The 13,388-nt window shown below is 39.4% G+C and overlaps 1 protein-coding gene across 1 annotated transcript; it reads left to right on the plus strand.

The window, feature by feature from the left end:
• Nucleotides 1-1,880: 1,880 nt before the first annotated feature.
• RFT1 (RFT1 homolog) lies at nt 1,881-12,175 on the plus strand. The gene is made up of 13 exons (XM_026046096.1): nt 1,881-1,943; nt 2,014-2,099; nt 2,956-3,072; nt 3,545-3,734; nt 4,320-4,421; nt 5,229-5,363; nt 5,963-6,041; nt 6,478-6,528; nt 7,026-7,156; nt 7,692-7,836; nt 8,316-8,421; nt 9,578-9,827; nt 10,514-12,175. Exons 1-13 carry the CDS (start codon nt 1,881-1,883, stop codon nt 10,676-10,678), a joined length of 1,620 nt encoding a protein of 539 aa, XP_025901881.1. The 3' UTR covers nt 10,679-12,175.
• Nucleotides 12,176-13,388: the final 1,213 nt, after the last annotated feature.

The following is a 13,388-nucleotide window of genomic DNA, read 5'->3' on the forward strand; positions in this document are numbered from 1 at the left end:
CTTTGTGGGAAAGGAAGCTCACAAGTAAATGAAGATATGAAATTAGTGGACTTTGAACTTAGTGATATATTTATTTGGGTTAATAACATCTAAAATGGGTATTGATTCATTATGGTGGTCTTGACTTTAGTTCTTCAAGAAGCTATCTGTTTCAGATGGAAAAATGGCAATTGTTTAGGCTTGTTTCAGTCTCTCACAGCTGATTTAATTGGTCTCTCAGATGTGAGTTGGTCATTAATTTGTGAATTTTTGTCCCCAGAGAAATGAGCTATGTATTTTAGCTCAAGGTGCCTTTTTTTCCCCCCCTAGTTTAGTACCAGTTGCCATACAGCTCTGGAAATAAGGACCTTCATAGTGGTTGTTTTTTTTTTTACCCTCTTTGGTGTTAATGTTACTGAACTACAGGATGTTCTACCACCAATAGTTGTTTTAAGWTAACACAGCAGGGTAATTCATTGCAATAAGAAGATGCAGGAGATCTTTAAGTGGTTGTTACCCACTGTGGGAATTAGAGCAATCAATTTTCCCTGAACAGGACATTCTTATTGGGTTTGTATGCTGGATCAGGACCTTAGTTCTCTTAAATCGTACCTGCTTTCAGGCTATGTTGCTAAAAATAAGCTTTTTGGTCAACTCAGTAGCTCAGTRAAAAGCCTCCTCTCTCAAATTTTGTGAATAAGATTGGGTGAACTGATAGGCCTATTTGCAAGCCTGAAATACAGCTCTTTCTCTCTTTTTGACCTATATATGTCACCCCGTTGTTGCAGCTTAGCCCGTCTGGCCTGTTGTTCAGACACAACAGACTCAGAAATGTTCTAAAAGAATAAAAATACTCATTTTCAGCCCAACCACGTACTTTGGGGACTGAASGGCACTGTCTCCCTCAGAGGCTGTTTGCCATCTAGCGGCCGAGATGCACAAACGCCGAAAGGATGYGAATGGCAAAGCTGTTTTTTATTAAAACAGTTGAAGTTAACAATTTTTTCTCTTCCACCTCCCCATGTTTCACCTCTGCTCCTGCTTTGAGGTGACAAAYCATGCTGGAAAACAAGCTATCATGAGGTGGCACTTGCTGGTACCTGTGGTCRATGCCTGAATAGGAGGCCTCTACTTAGCTGCTGTTTCTCCCATTTATTTGCTTGAAGACATCTGTTTTTATCATGAACAACATGTATGTGGATTCAGGTGTGGAAACTTAAATACCGTATGAATTTTTACCACGTAGTAGTGTAGTGTGCATAACACTTCAAAGAGGGGARTTTGATGGTGGCAGGAGACAGAATTGCCTTAATTTTTTTCATGAACTCCAAGATTAGTTGGTCATCCAGCTTCTTTTAAGTTAATATGTTAAAACTCTGGCTGTTCATATCCTGTCATTAAAGAGCTGAAATCAAGTAGACCTTGGACATGAGTCCTGTTGAGTAGAGTACAGTTAAATTGGGTCTATATTGTTATATGTTATTTGAAGATGTCTGTCTGTATTTATTTTTTCCTTGTATTTGCAGGACTATTCCATGGGAGAAGTCCTTGCTCCGGTACAGGCAGCTTTTACCTCAGCTCTGGAGGAGGGCTGGAAGACAGCCCTTAAATTGGGGGAGGCCGGGTGGGGATTTGCTCAGTTTAGGTACATTTCTTGCGGAAATGTTTCCCAGAGCAGTTCCCCTGTCAGAAAACGCCGTTTAAAACGGTTTTCCCCCTCATAAAACGTTTTCTCCTCCTCATAAAGCCCTTATTTAGAGCACGGCGGGAAGGCAGCGCGGGCGGAGCCGCCGCGGCGCCGCCCGCCTGACGRGATCGCGAGGCGACGGCGGCAGCGCCGCCTCCCGCCGCGGCCGCGCCGGGCCAGGGAGGGGACGAGGCGGCGGCCACGGCGGTGCCTCATGGCCTCGCAGGACGTGCTGGGCCAGACCACGCGGCTGGCCTCCTCCAGCGCCCTGCTGCAGGTGCGCGGGGCGCCGGCGCGGAGCGGCCGCGGGGGGCGCGCGGCGCTGACGGGGCTCGCTGTGTCCGCAGGTGCTGTCGCGGGGCGTCACGTTCGCGCTCAACGCCTTCACCCTCCGCCACCTCTCCCCGGAGCTGCTCGGCGTYGTCGGCGTGAGGTGAGCGGCGGACCAGGGCTCTCTGGGCGCAGGGCGCGGGAGCTCCAAACCTGCCCGTGCTGCGGTGCGTTTTGCACCTTTTTTCCTTGATTTTCTTTTTTTTTCCCCCKTTTGTGCTGCTGTGTTTCTTTTCTGCCTTGAAACCTCACAGAGATCCTGTTTAGCCTGTTTCAATGCAAACCCCTCCGCTTGTGGTGAAGGAAAGCGGAGGCAGCATCATTGCGTGCAACTGCTGCAAATCTGATTGCAGTGTTATTGCTCTGACGTGTTCTTCAAGTTCTTTTGCTATCTATTTTAACATAAAATTGCTTTCCTGCTTTCTTAGAAGGCAGTAATTTACCWCATCTACCTCTGGCACAAGAATGTTTAGTTCTTGTACCTGTTGGAATGGGTTTGTGTCCCGGAGTCCTGTCTGAGAATTTTGCCCATAATCRTCCCACAGGAGCAGTTTTGGCCCTAGGGGACACAATCCCAGAAGGGTTGAGGTTGGAAGGGAGCTCTGGACATCACCGAGTCCAGCCCCCTGCTCAGCAGGGACCCCAGAGGACAGGGCACAGGGTGGCATCCAGGTGGGTTTGGGAGACCTCCAGAGAAGGAGACTCCACAGCCTCCTTAGGAGCCTGTGCCAGGGCTCTGTCACCCTCCCAGGAAAGTTGTTCTTCCTCACATGGAGGTGGAASTTCCTGTGTTTTAATTTGTACCCATTCCCCCTTGTCCTGTCACTGGCCACCACCAAGAAGAGTTTGGCCCCATCCTCTTTACGTTCTCCCCTGAGGTATTTGTACATATTGATAAGGACTGAAGGTCCATTCCGGTATAAAGGACTAATTTCCCTTTTTTTACCCTCTTYCTTTAGGCTGACGCTGCTCTACTCAACAGTTCTCTTCCTGGCCAGGGAGGCSTTTCGCAGAGCTTGTCTGAGCGGAGGCACGAAGCGCAACTGGACAAAAACCATCAACCTCCTCTGGCTAACGTGGGTAACCTTTACAAACTGGTATTTATTCCAGTTTTTATCCAAGAAGTGAAAAACAAATATTGAGACACAATTATTTTACAGCTGAGTAGCTCGTTACTCAGCTTTATTTTCAGGGCTGATACAATGGAAGTAGTCAGCTCTGTGTTTAACTCTGTTAACTTCATTTTTTGAGTAGGTGAACGTGTTGCCCAAATACGCAATCTTTTTTCTCGACTTGCATACAGAGTAATAAAGGAAAAAGACTAGGCATTTGTGAAGGTGTATTTAAGCTGAGTTGGAGGCCCAATTTGAGCTAGACTTATTTTTTCAAAGCTCTTTGGTTTGAGCCCCAGTACATTTGAATGACGACATAATTGTTGAAGTTATAAAGTGAATTCTGTAGAGGACTATTTTTTAATATGTCAATATGTGAAATTTTAATCCAATTTTCTTTAGTAGTACTTTTACTGACTGCTTGTGTATTTTTTAGGGTTCCTCTCGGCATTTTTTGGTCCGTTTTCTTGGGCATAGTATGGCTCCAGTTGCTTGAAGTACCCGATCCTACTGTGGTTCCTCATTATCGGGCTGGTGTGGTGGCCTTTGGTCTTTCTGCTGTTATTGAGCTTCTGGGAGAACCTTTTTGGGTTTTAGCACAAGCTCATTTATTTGTACGACTTAAGGTTAGTAAAGCAAGCTAAGAATATGGGGTGCAGGGGGGGAAAAAAACTCACTGAAAAGTGAACAAAAAGGTAACACAAAGAACAAATTACCAGACTAGATGTCTGTTATGTTCAAGCACATTAAAACATGTTGATTTTAATACCGTGTTACTTGTAACATGAGTGCCTACTATTAAAGCAACAAAGTTAGTTTATCTAGAAGCTATCACCATCCTGATCACTCAATATGTAATCAGGAGTTTTAATTGGAGAGAGAGGCGTTTAACTTTTTTTGCATTTTAGTTGATTGTGGATATTCATTTGTGAAAGGCAGTGTTTGAGAATGTGATTGAGCAAAACTTGCTCCCTTATGCAAGGGCCTGGGAAACTACAATAAAGAGAATTGCAAAACAAGAATAGAGGGTTTATGGAGTAATTGCACTTCAAGATGATCAGTTCAGTAGGAGAGAAACTTTATTGCAAAGTCTCCCTGGCTTTTTAAATTCATTCTACCTAATTTGTGTGTGAAATGTGATAAGTACCTGTCTGTGGTTAAACTGGTAAAAAAAAAAAGAAATAAATAAATGTCTCTTTTTTTTCTTAAAGGTAATTGCTGAAAGCTTTTCTGTATTGTCAAAATGTGTTTTAACGGTTATTTTAGTAATACTTTATCCTCAGTGGGGCCTTTACATCTTTTGCCTGGCACAGGTGAGTTTCCTGGGTTATTTTTTCTATAAATTCTTGATTCCTCTGCACTGATGAGGCTTTTTTTCCTGTTGGTGTTTAGCCAAGTAACTAATAATTATTAGCTAAATAGTGTAGAGGTGAGAGCAAATGCTCCTGTGAGGTGTAAGATGCAGTATTATTCTGATATTGTTGTTGACTTGCACTTTACCTAGATTAGCTTGAGAGGTATTAGAAAGTGTTCCATGTATGATGGCACATTGTGCAGATAACGTTGTTATTCTTTGTAAACTATATTTTAACTTATTTTCTAAATAACTTGCACATGCTTAAGCTTGAAGAGCTAGCTCATCAGCTGGCTTCAGTGTAATTTAATGCTTGGCTTTGTGTTCTGCTGTATACAAGGTGATAATCGGTCATAACTTGGTTGATTTAGGTTAAGACTTTACTGCAATAAAGAACAAATAAGTTGCTTGTTTAAAATTAGATGTGGCTTGCGTCTTATCACGCTACCTATACTCTCCCTTAAAATGAATAAGTGCCCTAAAATTGGGCTGAGCATATAATAAAATACTGGAGAGAGTATACATACATTAAAAAAAGTTGAAGGATCACTCAGGATGCTCAGCTATTCACTAGCATATCAAAATTTGCAGCTTATAATTCTTTCTTGTTAAAKAATATCTTTAGCCTTATGTTTGACAGCAGTAAGAACTATTTAACACATTCTCGTTCCTTTTCCGAATTTGGCACTTTTTTTTATTTTTTAACTTATTTTCTGAATAAGTTAATTTTGTATCCTTGGATTTCTATTCTTTTTTCTCCTTCCAGCTTTTATATACCAGTGTTCTGGTAATGTGCTATGTAATTTATTTTACGACATTTCTGGGATCTCCTGAAGCAACAAAGAAGTCATTTCCAGTTGCTAGAATGAAAGCGCTTCTACCAAACTTGGTAGAAGATGAGGTAGGTCACACAGTTTAATTCTTAGTTTTGCAGTCTTCCTTGAGGAAAGATTTGGAAATTAGTCTGAGGCACTGGAGCTGACAGGTGAGATTCTGGTGGATATCTCTGAATTGTGAAGAGCTGTTTACTGTGTCCTCTCATGAGGAAGTTGGGCAGGGAAGAAATGAAAAGCCATAATGGGGAAGATATTTAGAAAAACTTAGAAATTGAGATCCTTGTAGGTGGTTAAGTTTGATGGGATGGTTTAAAGAGTGGTAAGATGCCTACAGTGAGGTCAGAGTTATACTGACCGATTAAAATTGTTTCTCATCTCTTTGTGTTGTGGTACTGAGCATTCTTTTCCAGGAAAAAAAAGTTCCAGATCCTTTAGCTCTCTGGAGCAATAGTAATTTTCACCAATGGAAGAAGTTACCTGGCCACATCAGAGCAAAGTGTGGTTGAATTTGGATTTGTTGTGAGGAAAATTGGCAATGTTGTTGCTGCTAATTTATGCCGAGTGGTCRGAGCTGATCCAGAGTCATATACTGTCTTTGTTTTGTGATTCAGTTGAGCAACTGAAATTATTTTATTACATTATAATATTTTCTTTCTTTCCCCAGACTTTTGTTAACTGGAAGGAGGCACGACTGACTTGGAGTTTTTTCAAACAGTCTTTCTTGAAACAGATTTTAACAGAAGGTAAGGCTTAATCTATAGGTGTCATGGAGAAGGGCTGGAGCATAGAGGAGGATGCTGAGATTGGAATTAAAGCCTGCCACGATGGGGCACCACTGGGGTTAGCTGAGCTAGCCTGTCTTCCGCTGTGTGTGGGAGTAAAATTTTTCTTCACTGAAAAGACAAAGTAAYGATGAATAGATGAGTGGAAAATATGCTAATGCTAATGAATAATGTGGTAGTCATACTGTTGACTTGGAGAYTGAGAGAGCTGATGTTCAGAGAAGTTGTCACCAGCAGATTCAGCCACCTGGATGATGCTTTTAAGGGTCTTTAGAACTGACTGCTGTCTCATTTAATCTTATCTCTTGAATCCTTGGTGTTTAAAATACGTGAATAAACATTTGGAGGATATTAGACTGTTTGGGCTGCTGTTGATGTCTGTATCTTGCACTTCCAGGTGAACGATATGTGATGACTTTTTTGAATGTACTGAATTTTGGAGATCAGGGTAAGTGCCATGATGCTGTGCAATGGTGGTACAGTTGGGAAGTCATTGTGTTTGAGTTAACTTGGAAAACTTACAGAATTTAAAAACTTTAAAATCTGTGAGGCCTTCAAAGCCTTTGTGACTGAGGAACATGTCAGAATGACTTAGTGGATACAGAAGAGAATTTAATGTATGCAGTTTGAATTAAATYTTTCTCTGGATCCAAACTTTCCAACTGGGTAGTTAATGTAGTAYGTGCAACAGAAGCAATTCAGATGACTGAGTGGGTGGCATCTCAGCTCTTTCCACTTGGGGAATGAAAGGCCATAATTGCAGGCCCGCTTTTGTAGCTAGTTGAAATTACTCTTACTGCAGTATATTCCCCTGTAAATACTGACAATGTAAATGCTTCYTCTCGGGAACTGAGACTGAGGAGGGCAGAAATGTTAAATTAGGATACATGTCATTGAAGACTTAGAATTAAATTGGTTCTTAAAATGTTGTATCTTTTTTTAAAGGTGTATATGATATCATAAACAATCTTGGCTCACTGGTGGCCAGGTTTATATTTTTGCCTATTGAAGAGAGCTTTTATGTCTTTTTTGCTAAAGTATTGGAAAGAGGGAAGAATGTCAAGCTCCAAAAGCAGGTATGCTTCATTAAGATGAATTACATGTCAGATGCAACTTGCTTTTTGTTTCACAGGAGGGTGACAGAATTGTGTTTGAAATTTTTGAGGATAAAGCCTGTTAAAGTTGAAAACAAACTGACAGCGATGAGCAACAAAAATGAAGGGAGTGGACTTGAACAAAATGAGAGTAGGTAAAATTCTAATGAAATGAGAATGAGGATGTGCAGTGGTATAACACTATGTTTTATTATATTTTAGCTGACATTAACATGTCTAAACATTATATTAATAGCTAAATATGATATAGTATGATATCATAGTATGATATGATCCAGCATGAAGTTCAGCCTGGGCTTTTTCCTGTCCTTCTTTTTTTCTGTGTTTTTTTTGTAATCCTGGTACTTATTCAGAAGTTCAGACCATTGTTAATGATACAGAAGATAATTTTGATGCTTTTCTGCAGCATACAAACTGACTTATTGTGTAATGCAGCTGTTCTATGTGAAAATACATATTGTATGTGATTCATGTAATTGACTACAGCATTTTTCAGGATGATGTTGCTATGGCCGCAGGTGTGTTAGAATTACTGTTGAAACTGGTCCTTCTGATTGGCCTTACCATCACAGTTTTTGGCTATGCCTATTCTCAGCTGGCTCTGGATATTTATGGAGGCTCAATGCTCAGTTCTGGAACAGGTAAGGAAGCAGAGAGCTGCCAAAGTAGGAATTTTCTCCGAAGGGAAGCTGTAACAGGAATTCTTGGGTTAAATCAGCTGTTCTGATTGYAGTGTTGTTTGGCAGCAGCATTAGAGGTATCTGTAGGTTTGCTTGCAGTGAAGAATGAAGAAATTGTGTCTTRGGATACTGCAGTGCCCTCTGTTCTACCTCTGTAATCCCTCTGTATCTGGCTCTTAATTGTGAATTTGTTGCTAGATGCAATTGAAGCTGATCGTTGCTGTGCTACTCTAATAAAATAATGGAGCAYCTTTCTCAAAACTGTAATTTGTGGATTGTACAGGATAAAGTTGAATTATGCAGAGAACAGGCTTGTTTAGGCAAGTTTTCTGCAACATTTACCTATCACAAGTGGACTTTCATTAGTGCCAGTAAATGTAAAAACTGTTCGCTTTTGATAGAATGATTCATTAATCGTTTTCATGGTTTTGTTGTTTCAGGTCCGAGTCTCCTTCRATGTTACTCTTTGTATGTCCTATTTCTTGCTGTCAATGGAGTAACAGAATGTTTTACGTTTGCKTTGATGTGCAAAGAAGAGGTAGACAGGTAGACTATTCCTGTACCATCTCTTTATGATCTATGTCAAGTTCAGTGCCTAAACAGAGGGACTACTGTACTGCATGAACATGCGTTTGGAAACTAACTTGAAGCCTAACCTAACTTGAGCTTACCAGAATTTGTGGAAGCAGCACTTTAAAACATCTCTCTTCTGCAAAGCATTCATTGTGTTTGATGATACTACATCAAATTGTAGAATTGAGTTTTATTGAGCCTTGGGTCAATGTTAAATTGGTAATTGAACTCTCACCAAATTATTTTGAAACTAGGAATAGGTTTTTCAAATGAAAGATGGTACTGAGGCAAAAGGTTGAAGTATATTAGAGTATTTCTCTACCCTTTTTGGAATGCCAAACATCTTTTGGAGATGTCATATTTTAAACCAATTCCTCTGTGAGATGAGCACAATAAGTATGAAGTAGTACAAGGTTTCAATCACATGACTATTTCTATATGAAAAAAGCTTAATTTGCAGTAGAAAGGTAACAAAGCTTCCTTTAATTTCCTAGCATGGATGCTCTGGGTGCATGTGTACGATTAATAGGATATGAGAAAGGTTTAATTTCTCTAGTTCCCCAAAGAAGTTGGTTTCCCACTACACCCTCCAATGCTACTATCAGATGCTTTTCAATTCTGTAATATATGTCTGTTGCAAGACCACTTCAAAAATAATGAGTTATTTTCTGTAGGCAAACCAGTACTTTTATTCCTTGACAGGGTGTACTTTCATTATTATTTTAGTGTGAACTTGTCTTCAAAGCCCTAGCTCAGCAGAAACTGCTCTGAAGGTTTCACCTTTTTGAGTATTGTTTTTCTTTAATAGCTACCTAATATAGCATAGCAATTGGAGGGAGAAATAAAACCTGTTATTACTAAATTTGACTTCCAGATGTGAATACGGAGTTAAGTAATGAAATAGAATTTCCTTCATGTAATGGTAGTGCTTGGTTTTTATTTGTCTTGTTTTCTACTTTTGCCATGAGATGTTTTATTAACATCTCTGTTCTCAGATTTGTCTTTCCTTTAAAAAAGGAGATTTGCTCATTCTTCTTTTTAGAAAATAAGTTGTGGTATTTATTTTTAAATATATACTTAGTAAATAAGTATAATAATGTAACATTATTTATTTTTTTCTCCTCCCTAGGTACAATTTTGTCATGCTGGCCTTGTCCTTCACATTTCTGTGCATCTCTTATTTCTTGACCTATTGGCACGGCAGCGTYGGCTTTATCCTTGCCAACTGCTTCAATATGGGTATCCGAATAGCCCACAGCATCCACTATATCCATCATTTCTTCAAAGAAAGCAGTTACAGGCCTCTGGCAGGCTTGCTGCCCTCTCCACTTCTGCTACTTGTGTATATCCTAAGTGGAGCAATTACTGTTTTCTCTGAGGTATGTCTCTTGGTCAGGTTGGCTTTCGCTATAAAATTAATGTCAATGATTTGTGTTTCCCCCAGCAGTGAAGTTATCAAAAAAGCTCCTGATCATAGGCTGGAAGCCTTTCATTACAAGCTTGCAAAGCTGCTTTTGTCTATTMTAAGATCAGTTTACCATATGTATTAATTTAAACTTCGTCACAGGTATATTTCTGTGTGATACATATAGAACATGCAGGARAGTACATCTACAGACCTCTGCTACCTTGAGGAGGTATAGCTGGCAAGTAGTTCAGGGTATTTCTATTGCTGGTAGGTGAAGTAAGCTCACTTTTTTAAGTACTGTTTGAAATTGCATTGCTTTGCAGTAGAGCAGAGAAGCTGCTATTCATATGAGGGACAGTGAGGAAGGAGGGGTGACCAAAACAGAACAAAATTTCCCCTTAATGTGTCAACATTTCTACATGGCAAATTGACTTCTTTATTAGATATATACTGAGTGCTTATTTACTGCTGGACAGAAATTTTCTCTAGACAAAGAAACATTGCGACTCCCAAACACTATTTTTCTGTAGGATCAATGTGTGTAGCAAATCTTTCTAGCACCTGTTTATAATGTTTGCCTTGTAAATGTTGGTACCACGGTCAGGAGCATGTCCCCCTCTGCTCACTGTTTCCTTACCTTTGCTTGTTCCTTTGCAGGCGTTTTTCTGCTGTGACAAGGGTTGGGTGGCAAGGCTGGTGCACGTCAGCGTGGGAGCTCTGTGCTTCGCAGCAACCATCATTACCATGTTCTACAGAGAGACCAAGCTTGTCCACTTTGTCAGAGGCCAGTTCTTCTCACAGTACATGAAGAAAGGAACCTAGAGCGCAYGTATGAAGAACAGTTCTTGTACACACTTGAGTAAAGGGCTCTATTTTTGCCCATATTTTAAGTGCACAGAAATATTTCCATGTTAATTTCTTAAAACCACCAGTGTTGGAACTAAACCACAAGTGGTTGCTAACTGAATGCCATTTGCTAAGTCAATCAGTATCACTATACTGAAAGAGGTGAATGATTTCCTTGTGCATCATTCTTTTCTCAGCTTTTCTTCAAGCAGCCTCAGTGTCCTCTGTGGTGGTTGAACAGCCAGGATGCATCTTCCTGATGTAACCTAGTTGACAGGCTTCACGTGGAGAGCTCCTGTTCTTTCCAGTCTGGTGTATGTGGATGAAAGGACAGCGTGCCTTATGTGTTAATTAAGATGTAATTAAGGAAGCGCTCTCAAAGGTGGTCTAACTGGAGAAGAAATTGTCTGACCAAAAAAAAGTTGAAGAACTTAGCACTAGAGTAAGGACTAGTAACACTGTAACTGCTGCTGAGCATAGAATTGATGCAGGGAAGTGAATTATGAGTGACTTGAGGTACAGAGCAGGGAGCAGAGAGCTTCTGACCTCTTCAAGTAAGTTAATAGAACACACTGTGTCTCCATGCTAACTATGCAAGAATATTTATTTCATTCCACATATTTTTGTGCACTGTCAAACTGAAGGCAAAGTTCTAGAGCTAGGTAATAATTTACTGCCCTGTTTTTATTTTTTTGCCTGAGATTTTAATTGCCGGCAYGAGCAAATTCTTGTCTCAAAGGGACTTGTGCTTCTCTACTGCATCAGATACTTAATATGTTTTAATAAGATGGCTTTTGAGCATATGCATACTGAGACTCAAGTTACTAGGCAGAAAACGCTTCTTTTTGTTTGAACTAGATTTTTCTGTTGTGCCTTGTTCAGTCTTAATCTTTGTATTTTTTTCATTGTTGAAAAATTTGAATGTACAAAGACTATAAAATGAGATACTGGTCTTCTATGTTTTGCTAAGATGTTTAATAGTGCTTATCTGTCATACAAATCTGGAAAGTTTGGACTGTTCAAATAGCAAGTGTTTGTAATTGGTTCCCCTTTGCAGCATTTATTTGGGATAAAAATGTCACATGATGAAAAATGCCTACTTGAACTTGTGCAGTCCAAGATTCTAGCTTAATTACATAACAAGAGCTGGAGTTGCTTAAGGATACTCACTGTAATGGCATTATGGACCGTTGCTCYCAGAGAAATGTTTTCTGGAATCGTTGTGTTGGATTTGGTGCCATTAGGACCATGCTAGAGACATTTTATATATGACAACTTGGTYACTCAGAGAATGTCGTAGAACAGGAAAAACAAAGATGGGAGGAAAAAGAAGGTGCCCCTCTGCATTTTATGGTGCTGTTCTTGCCTTGCTGGAACGTGGAGACTTTTCGTTTGTTCTTCTGAAATGATTATGAAATCTGTCTAAATAAATAGGACAGTTTTCTGTACTGTTGTGTGATATTTTTTCTTTGTTTTTCCTTTCTCCTGAAGTCTTAGAACTTTTTATAATAAACTATCACTTCATAGAGTTGCTTTACCTCTTAAGTCATGGTTTAAAAGCACAAAATGGTTGTGTTAAGACTAAACATTATTTTCAGGCTGTTTTTTCTTTTCCTGTTGGCCTTGAGGAGCGTATTGTGCAAAGCACTCAGTTTGTTTGGTGAATTATAGCTGTTTGCTGGGATGGGAGACTTGTATCTAGCCACTGTGCTCTGAAGTTTTCACACAAAATGATCTTGGAATTCATGCTGGCTTGTAGTGATGCTACTTTTGCTGCAAATACTGCAATAATGAAGGCAAGGGTGGGATATCCTTGTTCAAATGAGCCTGTCTAGCCTGAGAAATGTTCAGAATAAATGCTGTGGTTCACTTTCCTAATGGAAAGGCTTTATAGACTTCTCTTGCTTAACAATAGAAATGGAATTTTATGTTTTCTTACTATTCAGGAAGACATTTAAAGTGGCTTAATTATTGATTATTTGCAAATGGGGCATACATTTTTCTTTGGAATGGGTTCTGTAAAAACTTTGGTGTTTGTGTGTGTAACAGGGAACTGTAAGAGGGACAGAAATGTAGGCCTATGGGACGTGTCCCTCTTGTTCTATCTGTGTCATCCTTAATGTGAAAGCTATTAATTGCATTATTTGTAGCAAACAAATGCTACAAATGCTGTTGAATTTGGGGATGAAGTTGGAGTTAAACTTGACCGAATTTCCTTTGTGTTTATGGTTCTGTGTCAAAGGCAAGAAGGGAATGCTTATTTGTAAATATTCTGAATCTGTTCTGTAGTTCTTCTCTGAAATCCTTTATTTCAAACCAAAATAGTTTCAAACCAAAAAGGAAAGGGAAAGTTCTTCTCTTTGGAGCAAAGAGTTAGTTTCATACATCATATGTTAAGTTGAATTCAACTTGAGCAATGATATTTAAGTAGTTACAACATACAATGGTGTAATAAGATAGTGTTAAATGAAGTTTTGTCTCACTTTTCTACAGATAAATTAATTGACTAGCCTAGAAAATTACATACTCGTCCTTAACAAACATGAAGAGAAAATTTATTGCAGTAATTTATAAGAAGATGCATCTTTATAGTCACTTGTTTTCCTCTTTCCTTCTGTTAAAATGAGTGCTTATATGCGTTGGAATGACTGAGGTTTTTTGTTTGTTTTTAAAATAGTGTTATTTT

This window comes from Nothoprocta perdicaria, unplaced genomic scaffold (assembly GCF_003342845.1).
Source record: "Nothoprocta perdicaria isolate Ctin4 unplaced genomic scaffold, notPer1 scaffold_42, whole genome shotgun sequence".
NCBI lineage: Eukaryota > Metazoa > Chordata > Aves > Tinamiformes > Tinamidae > Nothoprocta > Nothoprocta perdicaria.